The sequence below is a fragment of the Agelaius tricolor genome, unplaced genomic scaffold (genome assembly GCF_023055355.1).
Source record: "Agelaius tricolor isolate 1412-34295 unplaced genomic scaffold, bAgeTri1.0.p SCAF_25, whole genome shotgun sequence".
NCBI classification, from domain to species: Eukaryota; Metazoa; Chordata; class Aves; order Passeriformes; family Icteridae; genus Agelaius; species Agelaius tricolor.
In genome coordinates, this window is record NW_027269285.1 from 813,292 (window position 1) to 831,007 (window position 17,716).

Below are 17,716 nucleotides of genomic sequence, written 5' to 3' on the forward strand. Positions count from 1 at the left end.
ACAGCCCACCTTTGAGCCTGGCAGTTGAATTTTTTGAGCTCTGTCTCTGTCCTGGCTGCCACAGTGCTGTGGTCCTGCTGCAGCTGTATCTGCCCTGCCAGCCAAGCCAGTGGGTGCTCCAGTGGAACTGGGGTGGGGGATTCAGTCATCCTGGTCCTCTCAAACTCGTACAATCATCTCATGTGTCACAGCTGTTGGTTACAGCTGCACAGGATGTTTGGAGCTCTGGCACTGTGCAGTCTCAGCACTTGTAACCGCAGTGCAACAGAGCTTCTTCAGCCCAAGGGGCAGCCTGTGGAAAGCTTCTCACGTTGCCTTAAAAGAGCAGAGCCCTGCTGCAGGACAGCAGCCACAGGCACCTCCCTGGCATTGTGGGAAGCTCAGGTCTCTGAGAATAAAGAAACTAAAAGTTGTTGTGGTTGAAAGGAATTCCTGGCATGTTCTGTTTGGTGTCAGGAGAAAGTGGAGTGTGTTTCCATGATGCAGGAAAGCACAGTGAGTCACCAGAGACCTTTCCTGAGCCAGCCAATGTTACAGGAATAAAACATTCCAAAATGCCTGGTCATAGTTTTTTCTAACATTTGACTTAGAGAAATAATATCATGTAAGCAATTAAAAAACTCATATTGCAAGTTTATTGAAGATAACAAATTGAACAAGTTCTCATATTCTAGCAAATACTACAAACTTTATCTATTCATAGTCCATGTGAAAACACAATAATTATGGTTCCAAACAATCTGCTTCAAAAGTAACTAAGCTGGTTTGAGAAGTTCTTGATGGAAAATCCAAAAGGGCATTTTGAGAGGGACTAGATCCTGGGTTAGTGGTTGAATCAGAGTTGTGACTAATGTATGGTTTCCTTTGAAAAGCAACTTGGTTATGCCTGTGCAGCATCTTAGTGTTCAGTGTTGATCAGACTGACAGTCTGTTCCTTGCTCCTCTCTGTGGCTTTGAGCATGGGCAGATTCTGTCCTTTGGTTTATCCTCTTCAGCTCCTGTCACCCTGATTTCTGGTCAAAGGAGTACAACCAGTCCTGACACTACTTACAGAAAGCTATTTAGCACAGTTTTACTGCCTTCTGGATCCACACATGGCTGCAGCATTCCCACTGGCATAAATGGAAAACCTCCAAAATCTGGATTTAGCTTTCCTGGGGGAAAATTCTTGCTGTTACTTGAAATACAAGTTTTTACATTAATGGTGTAACAAAGGCAAAAGATGAATTTTTACCTGAGTGTGAATTAAATCTCAACTACAAAATTGGTTAAGATGGGTTTGTGTGACTGGCACGGTTCTTTGCTTTCTTGTTCATTATCTGCTGCTTTGGTGAGTTTCTCAGTAGTTTCATCCTCAGTTTTCCTTTGGTTCCCAGCATCCCTCCCTGATTCCAGCTCCTGCATTGTCAGCTCAGTTCCACTTGTCTCCTTGGGCATCCTCTGCCACGTTCCTGCTGCTGTGGGCCATAGGCTGTTGGTGGCCAGGAGGTCACCATTGCTCCTGGGCCTGCGTTTGCCCTGCTGGGCTCTTTTGAGATAGGAGATTTTGTTGGCTGCTATGACTGTGGACAGAAACAGGGAGATGCAGATGAGCACAAGAACTGCAATGATTATGAAGCAAATCAGTATGAGGGACTTATTGTCTTCACAGCTTTCTTTGGTCGCTGGGCTCTTGGGTTTATTGCTTTTTTCTAATGCTCCTGTGGTGGAACCTGCACTTGGGGCAGGGGAAATCAAATTTGGAGTCATTGTGGAGGAGAAGGATGGCAGGGTACTTCGTATTTTGGCACGGGAGGATGTTGAATTTGGGGCCATTGTGGAGGAGGAAGAGGATGGCAAGGTGCTTTGCATTTCAGAAGGAGTCGTTTGGCTGCTGAAATTGAGGCTCAGAGGAGAATTTGTGCTTGCTTCTGTCCTGTTCTGACTCTCACTGAAGTTTTGGCTGATGGGACTCCAGGTTTCTTCTCTGAGGTGGGGGTAGCCTGTGTGGTTTGCACTCGTTTGCAGCCACAGGGAGAAGATGATCATGACAGGAAAGGCCAGGCCTGGGTTACCACATCTCATCTGCATCTTCCTGTTGAGTCCCCTGCAAAAATACAAATTGGGGTGCTAGTTTAGCAGGTGCTGGCTCTTAGAGATTTGGATTGGACTTCTCAGGGAATAGCAGGATTCTTGATGAAAAATGGCCTAATTTTGGGGGGATATAGGAGGGCAAGTTCAAGTGCCCAGATTGTGAAAGAATAGATTGTCTCAAACTTCTGACAGTTTGGGGTTACAGAAAACTTACAAAGATCAAAAAAGAACATGGAGCAAAGAGAAAAAGAGAAGTGTTTCCTACTGGGGGCTTCATGATGTCAGGGCAGACTCGGGGAGTTCTTCTCTCTGAAGCTGCCCATGTCACACCCAGTCATCACTTCTGCTTTACACAGAGACCCTGTGGAGGTTACACATCACTGACTGCTTCTCACCTCCCTGAATTCCCCTGGGCCAGGCAGGGGAGCCCTGCAGGGAACAGATGGGCAAGGGAAAAACTTGAACCCAAAATGTTCCTGTAAGTGACAGCAGTAACTCAATGTGAACTGTGTGTAGTTCCTAGTACAGCTGTCTGGGGTACTTTAAAATGCCCAGGAAAATCTTTGTGCTCTTGTTTTTCTGCTTTTTTGTACAAAAAGCTCTTCATCACAAATGTACTTCTTGTATTTTTCTCCCAAACATTCTGCAGATTGTGACATTTTCTGTAAAACGCCACTGATAATCATGCAAATGAGAGGAACCATTCATATGTTCTGTTTCACATTTGTGTGGCATTCAAATCTGTACCTGAATTTTTCTGGAGGGTAGGAATGTGCGAGTGGGGTTGGTCTGATCGAAGGTAATATTAATTATCTCAAATTAGCAGTGACAAACCAGCCAAGCAGTGACCCAGGCAGTGCTGCTGCTTGGGCCAGGCTCTCCTGACCTTCCCAGGGCAAGGCTGTGTCCCACCAGGGTCTTTGCTCTGGCTCTGGTAACAGACCAAAGCGTTTCCTTTTAGTGTTACACACTCTGCAAAGTGCAGATTGAAATGCTACAGGGAGTGACATAAAGTAACACTGTTCATTGTATGGTTGTTCTTGAAAAAATGTGTTTGTTGCCTCTAAAGGTGACAAAGTGTATTTGTGTGTGTGTAAATATGAAGCATCAGAGAAGGATGTCCTGGTGTGTGCCAGTGAAGGGAAGGCAGGGATACACCTGGTGTGTGAGGGGATCTCTCCTTGCTCAACAAGGAAGCAACAAAAGATCTGTCTGTAACTTCACAGTTCACCCATAACATTAAATTGTTCTCCATCCTGAGCTTAATCCTGTTTGTTCAGTTTGGACTAGAAACCATCTCAGTCATAAGCTACAGCTCAGGTAGGATTTTTGTTTGTGTATGGTGAAGTCACCTGGATGATTCCTTGTAGCATACTTTGAAAGGAAGAGGAAAGCAAGCCAGCAAAGCTGGGGGTTTTTGAACCCAAAGCTTTTTGATTTCAGCTGTTTTGAGCAGGACAGGCAGGGCCAGCCCAGCTGCCCTGCAGGGTCCCTGTCCCTGCCCAGGGTGCAGCTCCAGCTCTGCCCCAGCACTGAGCCCAGTGTTCATTGTGGCCTCCCACTCCAGATGTGCTTTCTTACAAACCAGGCTCGTCTGGGAAGGGCTGCTCCTGAAACCACGAGAGCAGAGGAACTGATCTTTAAAGAGCTGGTTTTCTTTTTAGTTCAACCCTGAGTGTCTGGGTATTGACAGGGTCTCAGTACCCAGCGAGATCTGCACTGCAGGGACAACAGAGCCAAGTAGTGACTGTCACTGTTAATTCCTCAGTCTGACTGTGAATAACCTTTAACATGATGAAAAATTCAGTACATCAGCTTCCCTGATTCACTTGGAGATACCGTGTCTACAGTTTGTTACTATTTTTTAATTACTCAAATTTCTGTAAAAATACCTTTTCATATATTTTTCTACAAAATGTAAGTAACTTTGAAGTACAACTTAAAATAAGAGAAGGAAAATGTGTACTTACCTTGCCAAGATGTAGTCAACAGAACATGGATGTTTCAGATATTTAGTCCTTTGACAGTAAGATTTCTTTGTGCATGTATTTGCTCCTAGGCAGCCATCAGTGTCCAGCAGGGAGATTTGGGCAGTGCTGGTGTTTTTTAGGCAAACCTGTAACTGCAATGACATGTGGCTCTAAGGGGGGAACTAAAACCACAGCTATGACACACTTCCTTTGGTAACAGCTACACCATGACATGTTGGGGAAAACACCAGCTTGCCCAACTTAGCTCTCAGAACCACCAGAGGTAACGGGGGGAAAAAATCTCTTGTGCAGATGAGTTTTCTGTGTTCTGTCTCCTGAGCTGTCCTGCACTCAGGTGCTATCAAGAGAAGTGTCCCAAAACCCTTAAAGCTACACCTGTGCTTAGAGCATTTATCAGCTCTTTTGTAGCATGTTGTTTGCCTTGGAAGAGTTGAGTTAATGACAGCTCAGAACAATGACAGGTATTTAAAAATACCTTAAAATTTCACAAGCTGCTGATGAATTTCTTTTAAATTAATTCTTCTTACTAGAATTCAGTCTGCTGTGTGAACCCTGGAGATGTCGTTTAGGCAAATGCATTGCCCAGTCTCAAAATTCAGAGAACCTTTAAGTGAGAAAAAATATTCTCAATTATGTGAATGTGTTTGAAAAGAGGTATTTTTGTAGGCAAGTCCTCTGTACTCCTCAGAGGACTGACCATCCTTAGAAACACCCCCAAGCATTGGAGTGCTGCAGGATAGAGTAACTGGAGTGGCTCTGGACCCTCTGAATGAGTTGGGGTGTGGATATTTGATTATTAAGACTCTTGAGATAAATAAATTTTTCCACATACAAGTATAGATACAATTTGAATCTCTAAGGCTGTTACAAAGTTAGAGGCACTCAGAGGTTGTGGGGGCACTTCAGGATGAAGCTGAGTTAAATCCAAGCCCCCTCACCCTGGGCACTGAACGTGGCCAGAGCGTGAGGCAGTGCCTGAGGCCGGTGTGGTGTCCCTGCTGTGGCCCAGGGGTGTTTGCAGGGCTGTCACAGGGGTCACAGTGCTCAGTCAGGGGTGTTTGCAGCACTGTCACAGGGGTCACAGTGCTCAGTCAGGGGTGTTTGCAGCACTGTCACAAGGGTCAGTCTGGCTCAGGGGCAGGGCTGGGGGTGCTCTTGGTGTGCCTGGGCACCCAGGGTTTGTGCTGTGGGCCTCAAGCACGACCCAGCCATGTCTGTCCTGTCTTACAGGTTCAAGACTGGTCAGATCAACGGGGATTTGCTGATCTACCACGTGCTGCTGACCCTGAAGCCATACTATGCAAAGCCATATGAAATCGTGGTGGACCTCACACACGCTGGCCCCAGTAATCGCTTTAAAACAGACTTTCTTTCTAAATGGTTTGTAGTTTTTCCAGGCTTTGCTTATGAAAATGTTGCAGCAGTTTTTATTTATAACTGTAACTCTTGGGTCAGAGAATACACCAAATACCATGAAAGGCTCTTGACAGGTTTGAAAGGGAGCAAAAGGCTTGTTTTCATAGACTCTCCAGGGAAGCTGGCAGAGCACATCGAACACGACCAGCAGAAACTCCCAGCAGCTACCTTGGCTTTGGAGGAGGACTTGAAAGTGTTTCACAATGCTCTCAAACTGGCTCATAAAGACACCAAAGTTTCTATTAAAGTAAGTGCTTTTAATGCTGTTCCTAGTGGTCTATTTGTTTAAGGATTGGAATAAGATTTTACTGTCTCTTAATTCTCCTCCCTTGTCTCGAGGAGAAATCACAGCTTTAGAGTACACCCCATTAGAAGTACAAAATTTCACACATTTATCTTTCCTAAAAGTAGGAGTGTGAGGGTTTTCTCTGTGAGATTACCCAGAGGTGCTGCAGCAGTTTTCTGTTCTGTCCCCAGGTTGGCTCCACCGCGGTGCAGGTGACGTCGGCAGAGCGCACGCGGGTGCTGGGCCAGACCGTGTTCCTCAACGACATCTACTACGCCTCTGAGATCGAGGAGATCTGCCTGGTGGACGAGAACCAGTTCACCCTGACCATTGCCAACCAGGGCACCCCGCTCACCTTCATGCACCAGGAGTGCGAGGCCATCGTCAGGTCCATCATCCACATCCGCACGCGCTGGGAGCTCTCGCAGCCCGACTCCATCCCCCAGCACACCAAGATCCGCCCCAAGGACGTGCCCGGGACGCTGCTCAACATCGCCCTGCTCAACCTGGGCAGCTCCGACCCCAGCCTGCGGTAACAGCTCTGCCCTGCTGCTCCTCTGGTCCCCAGGGGCCTTCCTGGGGCTGCTCACTGGTAGAGAGGCTCTTGGGAAAAACCACAGCTCCATCAAATGCAATTCTCAGTAAATTAAGATTGAGTTCCTGTGAGTGAAGAAGGGCACACACTGTCAGAGGAAGTGAAGGCGTGAAGGAAACTTAATTTCTCTTTATGAGGAGCAGTAGTTGTGCTTTGCACTCTGTGTTTATTGGTACATATGATTTCCATGGTGTTGAGCTTCGTGTTTAAGAGCATGGGAGCTGTACCCCTTAGAGCAGTTTGTGATTTGTATCAGAACAGGCCCCCCCAGGCTCGGTGCTGAGCAGGGGCACCCCTGGGCTTTGGGCAGCTCTCTCCCAGCAGCTCAGGTACACCTGGGGGGATTTAGAATTTCCTGGAGCTCCATGGTGTTCTGAGAAGCCCGATACAAAGCCCCTCAAACATACTCTGTAACCTTATCAGCAATTGTTTAGAGCAAGTGGAGGAATCATTTCTTCTCTTTCTCCAAGGAAATTCTTTTTTGCTCCAAATTGTAGCCTGTTCAGGGGAAAACGTTTGGGAATTTAGATGTAATTTCTACTACAGCAGCATTGAATTGATTTCTGAAATGTCAGTATTGTGGTGTATAACATGTATACGTTCAAAAGTACAAGAAAGCTCTTACAAATCACATTGTTTGCTTTGTTACAGGTCTGCTGCCTATAATCTTCTATGTGCCTTAACCTGTACCTTTAATTTAAAGATTGAGGGCCAGTTACTGGAAACTTCAGGTCTGTGTATTCCTGCCAACAACACACTATTTATTGTATCTATCAGTAAGACTCTTGCAGCAAACGAGCCACACCTCACCTTGGAGTTCTTGGAGGAGTGTATTTCAGGATTTAGCAAATCCAGTAAGTAACTGCAGTGCTGGTTAGTGCCAACCATGAATTTGAAAAGATTCTAATCTCTAAAAGGATTTTAGATCTAGCTTTGTCACTGAGCTTCCTCACTGGCTCTGTTGCTCTCTCCTTTTGCCGTGCCTCTTTGAAGCCCCTCTGTTGGCCCAGTGTTCTCTGTTAACTGGGACAGCAATTGTTTTAGGCACTAAAACTGCAAGGAAGAGTTACTCATGAAGGGGGGCAGTGCTGGCCGTGTGTGATGAGCAGTGTTGTTGCAGGCATTGAGCTGAAGCACCTGTGCCTGGAGTACATGACCCCCTGGCTGTCCAACCTGGTGCGCTTCTGCAAGCACAACGACGACGCCAAGCGCCAGCGCGTCACCGCCATCCTGGACAAGCTGATCACCATGACCATCAACGAGAAGCAGATGTACCCTTCCATCCAGGCCAAGATATGGGGCAGCCTGGGACAGGTACCCCTTCTGCATCCTCTGTAAACAAACACTCCAGATCAGGTTTCTTCTTCCTGGGTCAGCATTTTATAAAGAGTTATACTTTAAAGTGGAAAATGAAATAAAAATAGTGCTAAATTATAGTTTCTAGTTCTGAATCACTGGTAGTAAAACCGAATGGAATTCAGCTTTATGCTTCTAAAATTTACATGGGGCTTTTTGCCAAAAGGGTAACGAGTCCCTGAAATGGATGGTTCAGTTTGTGACAGTTTTGCATCTTCAGCTAAAGAAATGAATGAGTGCTGTTTAAAGGGTGGTTCATGGTGCAACAGTAAAGTTAATCTGACTCTTTTTCTCTGTCAGATAACAGATCTCCTGGATGTAGTGCTGGACAGTTTCATCAAAACCAGTGCCACGGGGGGCTTGGGCTCCATCAAAGCTGAGGTGATGGCAGACACAGCTGTAGCACTGGCTTCTGGCAATGTCAAACTGGTGTCAAGCAAAGTGAGTTCCCTCTTTGCCTTCTTTTCCTTTTAGAGAATTTCAACTTATTTACTAATGTGACACTGAGATGCTTTCTGGTAACTCAGGACAGGCAGCAATGCAAAAGCCATGATAAAATAGATTCCAAGCAGTGGAGTGTTGATCGTTTTTATTGAATTCTAAGCTGTGCTCCCTGTTTGAGTAGAACAAAATGGTTGCTCTCTTTTCAGGTGATTGGGAGGATGTGTAAAATCATTGACAAGACCTGTCTGTCCCCCACACCCACGCTGGAGCAGCACCTGATGTGGGATGACATTGCCATTCTGGCTCGGTACATGCTCATGCTCTCCTTCAACAACTCCCTGGACGTGGCTGCACATCTGCCCTACCTCTTCCACGTGGTGACGCTGCTGGTGGCCACGGGGCCCCTGTCCCTCAGAGCTTCCACTCATGGGCTCGTCATCAACATCATTCACTCTCTTTGCACTTGCTCACAGCTTCACTTCAGTGGTGAGCTTTTTTGGATTTTCAATGAAGCTGATTGCTCCTTAATTTGTTTAACAAATATTTGAGTTGTCTTTCTCTGCAAACTATTCTGAGAGTTTGAAAAAAGTGGGTTGTAGTTCAGCATGAATACAAATCAGAATGAGGATATGATCAACAAGAAATGAGTATGGAATTAAAAAATATCTTACTTAGAGCTGGTGCATAATGTAAATTGTTTGTATAATGGGTTTTAGAAAAAGAGAAGAAAGTACCAGTGATTTTCTGGCAAGGCAAAGGAGAAAATACATCTGTGCTAAAACTGGCTCATGTACATCTTGTGAAGGGTTGCATAACATGGTAACAAAAATACCAATTACATAAGGGAATTGTAACTTACAGTATTAAAACAGGTATTTTATCTACTGCTGTATTTTAGCAGTCCTGAAATAATTGATATTGGCAGTTTGGCGCTTCTTAGCCCAGAAGCACAATGTGAAACCAGGCTGAATTTTGTGCAGAAGAAAAATTCAAAGTTTATATGATCTTGTCTTTTTTTTTAAGTCTCTCATTTTATGTCTGTACGTATCAGCAGGGAGAGTGGGTGTGCTGCACACACACACAGAGGTGTCTGTGTGTCTGTGCTCTGATGCACGGGGTGCTGAGCCTCCTGCTCACACAGTGGGTTTGAAGTGCACTGAAATCAACTGAAAGGTCAGAACTGTAAAGATAGTCAGTGCCAGAGCAGGGCCATCATTTTCTTCTGCTTTAAGTGCCTTTCTTCATGTGAGTGCAGAGCCAAAAGCAGAGTCTGCTGCAGTTTGAACTTCCAGTTCTTTCAGAGCAGGAACACTCTGGGTTTCCATTTTCTGAATCGCTGTGAGGAGAACACACGGAGCCACATCTTTACACAAGTTCCTCTGTAGAGTCTCTGGAATCCAGTCCTCGTGCCTGGTCTCAGCAGTCAGGGCAGGAGAGCAGAGCTGCTGTGCCTGACTCGGGCCAGCGGCAAAGGGAGCGGTGCTGGAGTGGGCACAGGGACCTCGGCTGTGTCCCTGGGGGGGAAATGTGCATTTGAATGTCCCTGGAGTCAGTCTAATATGTTCAACCTTATTCAACAGAGGAGACCAAGCAAGTTTTAAGGCTGAGCTTGACTGAGTTCTCCCTGCCCAAGTTTTATTTGCTGTTTGGGATCAGCAAAGTGAAGTCGGCGGCGGTGATCGCGTTCCGCTCCAGCTACCGCGACCGCTCCTTCTCGCCCGGCTCCTACGAGCGCGAGACCTTCGCCCTCACCTCGCTGGAGACGGTCACCGAGGCCCTGCTGGAGATCATGGAGGTGTGTGGGGCCAGGGGGTGAGCCCTGAGGGATGGGGGTGAGCCCTGAGGGACAGGGGGTGAGCCCTGAGGGACAGGGGGTGAGCCCTGAGGGCCAGGCCCTGCTGGAGATCATGGTGTGGGGACAGGGGGTGAGCCCTGAGGGACAGGGCCTGCTGGAGATCATGGAGGTGTGTGGGGCCAGGGCTGAGCCCTGAGGAGCCAGGGGCTGAGCCCTGAGGGACAGGGGTGAGCCCTGAGGGACAGGCCCTGCTGGAGATCATGGAGGTGTGTGGGGCCAGGGGCTGAGCCCTGAGGGACAGGGGGTGAGCCCTGAGGGACAGGGGGTGAGCCCTGAGGGGACAGGGGGTGAGCCCTGAGGGACAGGGGGTGAGCCCTGAGGGACAGGGGGTGAGCCCTGAGGGACAGGGGTGAGCCCTGAGGGACAGGCCCTGCTGGAGATCATGGAGGTGTGTGGGGACACGGGGGTGAGCCCTGAGGGGACAGGGGTGAGCCCTGAGGGACAGGGGTGAGCTCTGAGGGGACAGGGGGTGAGCTCTGAGGGGACAGGGGGTGAGCCCTGAGGGACAAGGGTGAGCCCTGAGGGACAGGCCCTGCTGGAGATCATGGAGGTGTGTGGGGATGTGGGGACAGGGGGTGAGCCCTGAGGGACAGGCAGCAGGGGCAGGGGCTGAGCCTCCTCCCTGCTGACAGTTAGCAGCTGATTTCTGAGAGCCAAACTTCTCCACATTCCCAGTTGTACAAATACATTTTCTCCACGTTGCATGTATTGAAATAAGCTCATTCCCTTTAGGCCTGTATGAGGGATATTCCAACGTGCAAGTGGCTGGACCAGTGGACTGAACTAGCTCAAAAGTAAGTCATAGACTTCAAACCCTGAGCCCTCCCTGCCTGTGCAGTACACCCAGAGTTCTCATCTTTTTGTTATATATATTTAGTTGTATACATGTTGTTTAATGCAGTGTGCTCTGTTTCTTGACAGGTTTGCATTCCAGTACAACCCCTCCCTGCAGCCAAGAGCACTGGTTGTCTTTGGCTGTATAAGTAAACGAGTGTCCCATGGACAAATAAAACAAATAATCCGAATTCTCAGCAAGGTATATGGGTCTGTCTCTTTTCCTTTGTGACTCATAAAGTAGCTATTTTTAGCTTTATTTTCCCATCAAATATAGAACTTGGCATAATTTTAGGATAAATGTTTTTTCTAGCATATTCTTGTATAGAACTGATTGGAAATACACTTTCTGTAGGCCAGGCTTCTGAATTAAAATGGATTTGGTGGCTTCTGAATTTAAATTGAATGAGTTCCATCACTGCTGTGATTTCTAGAGTATCAGTAGGTCTCAGTATTGAGTTTAAAACTCCTGACACAGGTAGATCCAGCAGTCTGTATTTGAATAAAGGAGAAATTTTCTGTCAAGGCATTTACCAGCATGCACATGATGCATAGCTTCCTTTTTCTTAAAGGAAGTGAATGGCCTCATGTGTGGTTGGTAAATATAGTAAAGAGCTGATTTATATCAGAAAACTTTAAAGCAGGTGCCTGGCCTGACACTGATGTTCCATCATTTTAAAGCAGGTTGTGTTCCACAGCAGGTGAACAATGTACTAAATATGTGTCCTTTAAGCATTTCATTAGAGTTTTACACACACAAACTTTAATTGAATAGTGTCTAAATTATAAAAGAGCTTTTCTACAGCTCTTAAGACCTCCTGCATCCTGACTGTTAGGGTACATTGTGCAGTCATACATTTATTTCTGCTGTCTAAATCTCCATTTGGAAAAGTTCTTGAGAGTTGGTTTAAAATGAACTCAGGCTTTGTAAGTAATTGAGAAAAACAGTTATTGTGCAGATCTTTGATCTTCTTTTTACAAAGCAAAATGTAATTATGGTTGTATTTTTAATTACTCTCTTTTTTCAAACAGGGACTTGAGAGCTGCTTAAAAGGCCCTGATAATTATAATAGCCAAGTTCTAATAGAAGCCACAGTTATAGCCCTCACCAAGCTGCAGCCTCTTCTTAACAAGGTAAATCACTGCCTTTCTGAATAAACAGAGAATGTATTTTGTAAATTGTGATTATGGGTATGATCTCAGAAATACAAGTTAAATGTTGGGGTTTCTGAAGTTCACACTTCACTGTGATTCATGCATGGAAGGAGCACATATGGGAAGTGTGGCAGATTGTGGGACCAGTGCAAAGGCTTGAGAAATGCTGGGAATGTTCTGTTCTGCTTCCCAGAGCCAGGCCCTGGCAGTTGGGCAAAGGCTGTGCCCAGGCTGTGCCCGTTCCCCCCACAAGGCTCCAGTGCAGCTCCAGCTGTGTGTGCTGCTGCCCTGCATGCCAGGGGAGTGGCTCCTTCAGCCAGCCAGGGTCACTGCCAGGCTCCTGCCTCAGAGCACACCAGGGGCACAGCAGGGACAAACAGCTCCTGGTGCTGAGTAAAACTTGCTCTGCAAGGCAAGAAAACAGCTCTGCTCAAGGGACCCAGGGTGTGCTCAGTGCCAGTTCCTCCTGTGTGTGGGTCTGATGTTGATGAGGAAGTGCTTGGCCAGTGCTGTGCAGAGCTGCAGCCCATGTCCACATGGAGAACCACAGAGCCATTTCTGGTCAGGCTGGTACAGGGCAGTGTTGGTCTGACCTCCATCCATCAAGGAAGGGATGGAGGTGAGCAGGAATGGCTTGGGAGGTGCAAACAAGGCTTGAAATTCATTTCCTTTCTACTCTTCACCTGTGAAGTGCATTAACAGGTCCATGTGAGCATCTGTTCCATTGGAATGGATGTGGCTGAGGACAAAACCTGCTCCAAGGGGACCAAACCCTCCCCTCCATCCTGGTTGTTCCTTGACCTGCAGGACCTGACTCTCAGGGGCAGTGGTGGCTCTTTCTCTCCCTGCAGGACTCCCCTATGCACAAGGCTCTGTTCTGGGTGGCCATGGCTGTGCTGCAGCTGGATGAGGTGAACCTGTACTCGGCAGGGACAGCCCTGCTGGAGCAGAACCTGCACACCCTGGACAGCCTGCGCGTGTTCAACGACAAGGTGAGCCCACAGCCTGCACTCCTGGCAGCAGTCAGGGCTGAGAGAAAAGGGGAAAAACCCCAGCCTTGTCCTTGTGAACACTTGCTAAGCAACTAAACCTGAATTTGCATTAGAAATTGTTTCACTAGGGTGATATCCACAGATAAAGATGTGGAGAGAAGTTGTCATTACTCTGTTGGAAACTGGAACAGAAATGTCCAGATGTGATCTGTGAGAAAGTGTTTGATATTTTCCTGTAGCCTCTGAAAGAACTGTTCTGTCACTTAAACAAAAAACCCAACAAACTCGACGTGTCCTGAGTGACTTCAGCTGAGGTGCTCTTGTATTTTGTTTTTGTGGGTCAGAGCCCAGAAGAAGTGTTCATGGAGATCAGGAGACCACTCGAATGGCACTGCAAGCAGATGGATCATTTTGTTGGGCTAAATTTCAACTCCAACTTTAACTTTGCACTAGTGGGACATCTCCTGAAAGGTAAGAGTGCATACTGCTCTTTGTTTGAGATGGCTCTTGCTTCAGGAATAAAAACAAGTCAAGAGGTAAAGGGGCCACGTTGGGTGATGGATTTTGAGTAACTTGGGTTGCAGAGTAGGTACAGAATTAAACACTCTTGGATTAAAGGACTTCACCAGTTTTACTTTATACATCTCCTGTGAAGGTCTTTAGTGCTGCTGCTGAAAGTTCTGAACTGTCATAGGGTGCAGAGCTTCATTTGCTGCAGTCTTTTACTTCTTCCTCCAAGAATGTCTCTCCCTGTTTGCCTGTGCTCAGGCTCACTGGGTTTTTTAGAAGACTGATTTGTGAGATAACAGATATAATGTATGCACAGACATTTGAAATTATGCAGTTTTGAGGGGAGGGGTAGAAAGAATTGGTCTTAAATGTGCCATTTCTAGTAGCACTGTGCTCTCTTACCCTTGAGATGGAATGTCTGAGAATGTGCTGGAAAATATTTATAAATGCTTTCAAGATATTAGTGCTTCATAAATATGGATTCAGAAGTTAAATACAATCTTTTGTTTCTTAGGGTACAGGCATCCTTCCCCTACCACTGTAGCAAGAACAGTGAGGATTTTGCACACACTCCTTGCTCTGGTTAACAAACACAGGAACTGTGACAAGTTCGAGGTGAACACCCAGAGCGTGGCTTACCTGGCAGGTAATGAACCAAACCTCCTTTCCAGTCTGAGCTGGCTGAAAAGGACTGGATTATTGTGGAATTCCTTCAGGTTCAGCTTGTTAAAATTGTACCAGCACAAAGAAAACTTGGAACTGGTGGACAGGAGTGTGGTCAAGGTGGGCACATTGGGAAGGCTTTTTGGGTCTGAGGGCTTTGCCAGCACAGCACGTCCTCTGGAGTTTTGGGACTTCTTCAGGGAGGCTGGAGGTTTCTTGGTGTAAATAATCCAGTGTATGCCTGACAGCCTTCAAGTTTCCAGTGGTCTGGACATAGAAATTGTGACCATGTGAGGGCAAATTTGTAAATCGTGTCATTGTAACTGGATGGGAAACAGAATTCTTTTTAAATGATCTGCTTTTAATCTGTACACTCCCTAAGGTGTAACTTCAGCTCAGTGGTGCTGGTGTAAATGTACACTGATGCCTGTAAGAAATGCAGAGGCTGGAATGTTGTTTCACAGTTCAGTGTGTTCTGCTCTGAAACTCCCCTTGCCCTGCCCTGCCCTGCCTGTGTTCGCAGCCCTGCTGACGGTGTCGGAGGAGGTGCGGAGCCGCTGCAGCCTCAAGCACAGGAAGTCTCTCTTGCTGACAGACGTTTCAATGGAGAATGTTCCCATGGATACGTACCCCATCCATCACAGTGACACTAGCTATAGGTTGGTTGTCTCACTTTTAGATCAGCTGCCCACATTGCAAAGCCTGGTTCCTTTAGTGAGTGAGCTGAGCCCCACTGATAGCGCTGAGTCCGTGGGCTGTGGGGGCTCCTCAGCAATTTCTCCTTACACTGGGGTCAGGAGTCACAGAAATTTGGATGTGCAATCTGTACAGATTTAATTTCCAGAGCTTAACTGCTCTGGAGGCTGTTAAACCTTTTGCTAAAATCTTTCTACAAGATCTGATTTAATCTCATTTATACTTTAGAGGAACATTTTGTTTGTCCTTTTAAGAGCTCCAGGGCATGGAGCTGTCTGTGCCACTGGGAAACCCTGACACCTTGTTACAGCCTGTGTGCAGCCAGAGAGATCAGCCAGGAAATCAACTGGAAGTGCCAAGGAGAGCCTGTGTCCTCAACAGGGAGCACTTCACTCATGATCTCTCTTTTTAGCACTGAGATTGGAGTGGCTGATTACAAAATATATTTCATCTTACCCCATAGGCTGATTTGCTTGTGTTCTTTTCATGGCTTTATTTTTTATCCCTTCAGCATCACATTCACATCAGATTGTTTGTTTTCAGTAGCTCAGACATCTTTGCAAGCAAAGTAATTGCTATTTGTTATTATGTGTTTCGGGGAAATTACCTGGGTAGCAAAGATGGGTTTAAGAAAGGATAGTTGGGCTGCTTGAACAACCTCTGCCTAAATAGCATAGTTTTAAGATTTTCTTAATTGAATTTCTCTGCACTTTCAGGACACTAAAGGAACACCAGCCCTGGTCATCCCCCAAGGGGTCAGACAGACACCTGGCTGCCAGTTACCCAACAGTGGGACAGATCAGCCCTCGCACCCGGAAATCCATGAGCTTGGACATGGGGCAGCCTTCACAAGCCAACACTAAAAAGCTTCTAGGTTATTAACATAACTCATTTATTGATCTGTCTACAGAATACCCTGGGAAGCGTTACTGGAGGAAAAATGTTCTTGTATTAGTTCTGGCTTTAAGGGCTTATTCCTGATTGAGAGGAATAAATGCAGTTTCTGCAAAATGCAAATTTCAGGGCACTGGACAGTTAAAGAGGACTCAGTTCTTTGGGCCATGATGGGGGGGAGCAAGAGCGATGCTCAAGATGTGCATGTTGAAGTGGAGAAAACAAGATATTCCAGATCCTGAAGGTGCCAGGTGCCAGTTTTGTGCTCCCAGCCCTTTCCAGCAAACCAGGAGGTGGATTTTTAGCTGCTCCATCGAGTGCTCTGGTTGGGGCTGCAGGAGATGGTCCCAGAACATGGTAGATGTGTGTAAACAATCTGATTTGTACTCATGGCTTCTCAGTGCATCATGTTTACAACAAACTCATATATCAGAGGAACAAGCTGAGTTGCTTTGCAGAACTTGTGGAAGCCCTTTGGCATTACACAGGTGGAAGAACAGGGGCATTTCCTCCATTCCAGCCCTTTCCTGCTTCCTTTTCAGTAACCAAGTCCTGGCATGTGTATTCCGTGTGGGGGCCAGGAGTCCATGGCATGCCCCCCTGACTAATTGCATGCTCCCTCCTGTGTGTTGTGAAGCACTCTGGAAGCTGTGATGGAGAGCGGCATGGTGTGATCGTATTTTCTGTCCCATCCCTGAAAATGGTGAAAAGGTCCACAGATTCCTGTCAACACATGGTAGATAGGGGAGTAGCTTGGCCAGAAAATCAGAAAAAGTTAGAATATGAATTTAGGTTTAATGTTTTTAATTGCTTGATAAATTGTTTTTAGGTACAAGGAAAAGTTTTGACCATTTGATATCGGACACAAAGGCTCCTAAAAGGCAAGACATGGAATCTGGAATCACAACGCCTCCCAAAATGAGGAGAGTAGCCGAAAATGATTATGAAATGGGTGAGACACAGGACTAACATTTTAAGAACAATACTAATTGTAAACGCTTTGTATATCTATACAAAGGACTATTTCTAAATTCAGTGTTTACTTACCAAGGTTACTCCAAGGTAAGGGAGAAGCACCTTTCTTAGCAATGGCTTCTGCAGGGTGCAGCCTTCATATCTCTGGCAGCTGCACTGGAGCTGCTCAGTTTACAGGTGCAGAATCAGGGGCAGCTCTAAAGGACTGCATATAAGAGTGCAAAGAAATGAATAGCATTTGGCCTTCTATAAGTTAATCAGCCCCAGCTGCAAATTCCTGCAGGAGATGGAACGTGAGCTGATGCCTGGAATGCCTCTCTTCATCTTCTCCCCCATCTGCTTCCTGTGCCCTCACCCCCAATTGCAATGCAAGACCAGGGTTCTTCTCTTGTATCTGCCTGACCCTAAATTTGGTACTTACACCCCTGGGCCTGTATTTCACTGAAGAGGAAATTGGGGTTCTTGTTTGCCATCTGATAACACATCCCATGTAGTGGTGCAGTGCTGCTGCACTCCAGTGCAGTCGTTGCTTTGACCTTTGTGACGAGGCCGGTGAGCTCTGAGGTTTGCACATGACTGACTCTGGTGTGCAGAACCTGATTCTGTCTTGCTTTGGGTTATTTTGCTCTGGATGAGTTGCTCTTTTTTGTCTGGCAGAAACCCAGAGAATATCACCACAGCAGCACCCGCACCTCCGGAAAGTTTCCGTTTCCGAGTCAAACGTCCTCCTGGATGAAGAAGTTCTGACTGACCCAAAAATTCAAGCTCTGCTGCTTACAGTTCTTGTAAGCTTTCTTCTGTGTGTTGTCTGCTATTTTCTGATGTCCTTTTAACTCCCAGCAAAACAAACATGTTCCTTGGAGTTTTTCCTGGCTGAGTTTATGACAAACTATTTTGTATAACAAAAGGTTATTAATACATTATAGTTTAAAGGAAATGAGCACTATGGGAATCCCAGGATGATTCAGTTTAAAAGCAGTA

At 46.4% G+C, this 17,716-nt stretch overlaps 2 protein-coding genes across 4 annotated transcripts in view; one reads left to right on the forward strand and one right to left on the reverse strand.

Moving 5' to 3' along the window:
- NF1 (neurofibromin 1) overlaps positions 1 to 17,716 on the forward strand; it is a 73,994-nt gene that overhangs the window by 47,035 nt on the left and 9,243 nt on the right. For 2 of the 3 annotated variants that reach the window (XM_071447980.1, XM_071447981.1), the window contains 17 exons: positions 5,295 to 5,727; positions 5,958 to 6,298; positions 7,013 to 7,215; positions 7,482 to 7,675; positions 8,018 to 8,158; positions 8,368 to 8,647; positions 9,742 to 9,956; positions 10,749 to 10,810; positions 10,938 to 11,052; positions 11,883 to 11,984; positions 12,857 to 12,997; positions 13,342 to 13,468; positions 14,022 to 14,153; positions 14,694 to 14,829; positions 15,583 to 15,740; positions 16,590 to 16,712; positions 17,393 to 17,520. In XM_071447980.1, coding sequence (XP_071304081.1) covers positions 5,295 to 5,727; positions 5,958 to 6,298; positions 7,013 to 7,215; positions 7,482 to 7,675; positions 8,018 to 8,158; positions 8,368 to 8,647; positions 9,742 to 9,956; positions 10,749 to 10,810; positions 10,938 to 11,052; positions 11,883 to 11,984; positions 12,857 to 12,997; positions 13,342 to 13,468; positions 14,022 to 14,153; positions 14,694 to 14,829; positions 15,583 to 15,740; positions 16,590 to 16,712; positions 17,393 to 17,520 — 3,031 coding nt within the window. The remainder of the gene's footprint in view (positions 1 to 5,294; positions 5,728 to 5,957; positions 6,299 to 7,012; positions 7,216 to 7,481; positions 7,676 to 8,017; positions 8,159 to 8,367; positions 8,648 to 9,741; positions 9,957 to 10,748; positions 10,811 to 10,937; positions 11,053 to 11,882; positions 11,985 to 12,856; positions 12,998 to 13,341; positions 13,469 to 14,021; positions 14,154 to 14,693; positions 14,830 to 15,582; positions 15,741 to 16,589; positions 16,713 to 17,392; positions 17,521 to 17,716) is intronic. The other variant, XM_071447982.1, reaches the window with a different exon arrangement.
- On the reverse strand, positions 618 to 4,183 carry EVI2A (ecotropic viral integration site 2A). The gene is made up of 2 exons (XM_071447984.1): positions 4,044 to 4,183; positions 618 to 2,086 (listed from the first exon to the last, which is right to left on the reverse strand). The coding sequence occupies exon 2, from the start codon at positions 2,068 to 2,070 to the stop codon at positions 1,246 to 1,248; it is 825 nt and encodes a 274-aa protein (XP_071304085.1). The 5' UTR covers positions 2,071 to 2,086; positions 4,044 to 4,183; the 3' UTR covers positions 618 to 1,245.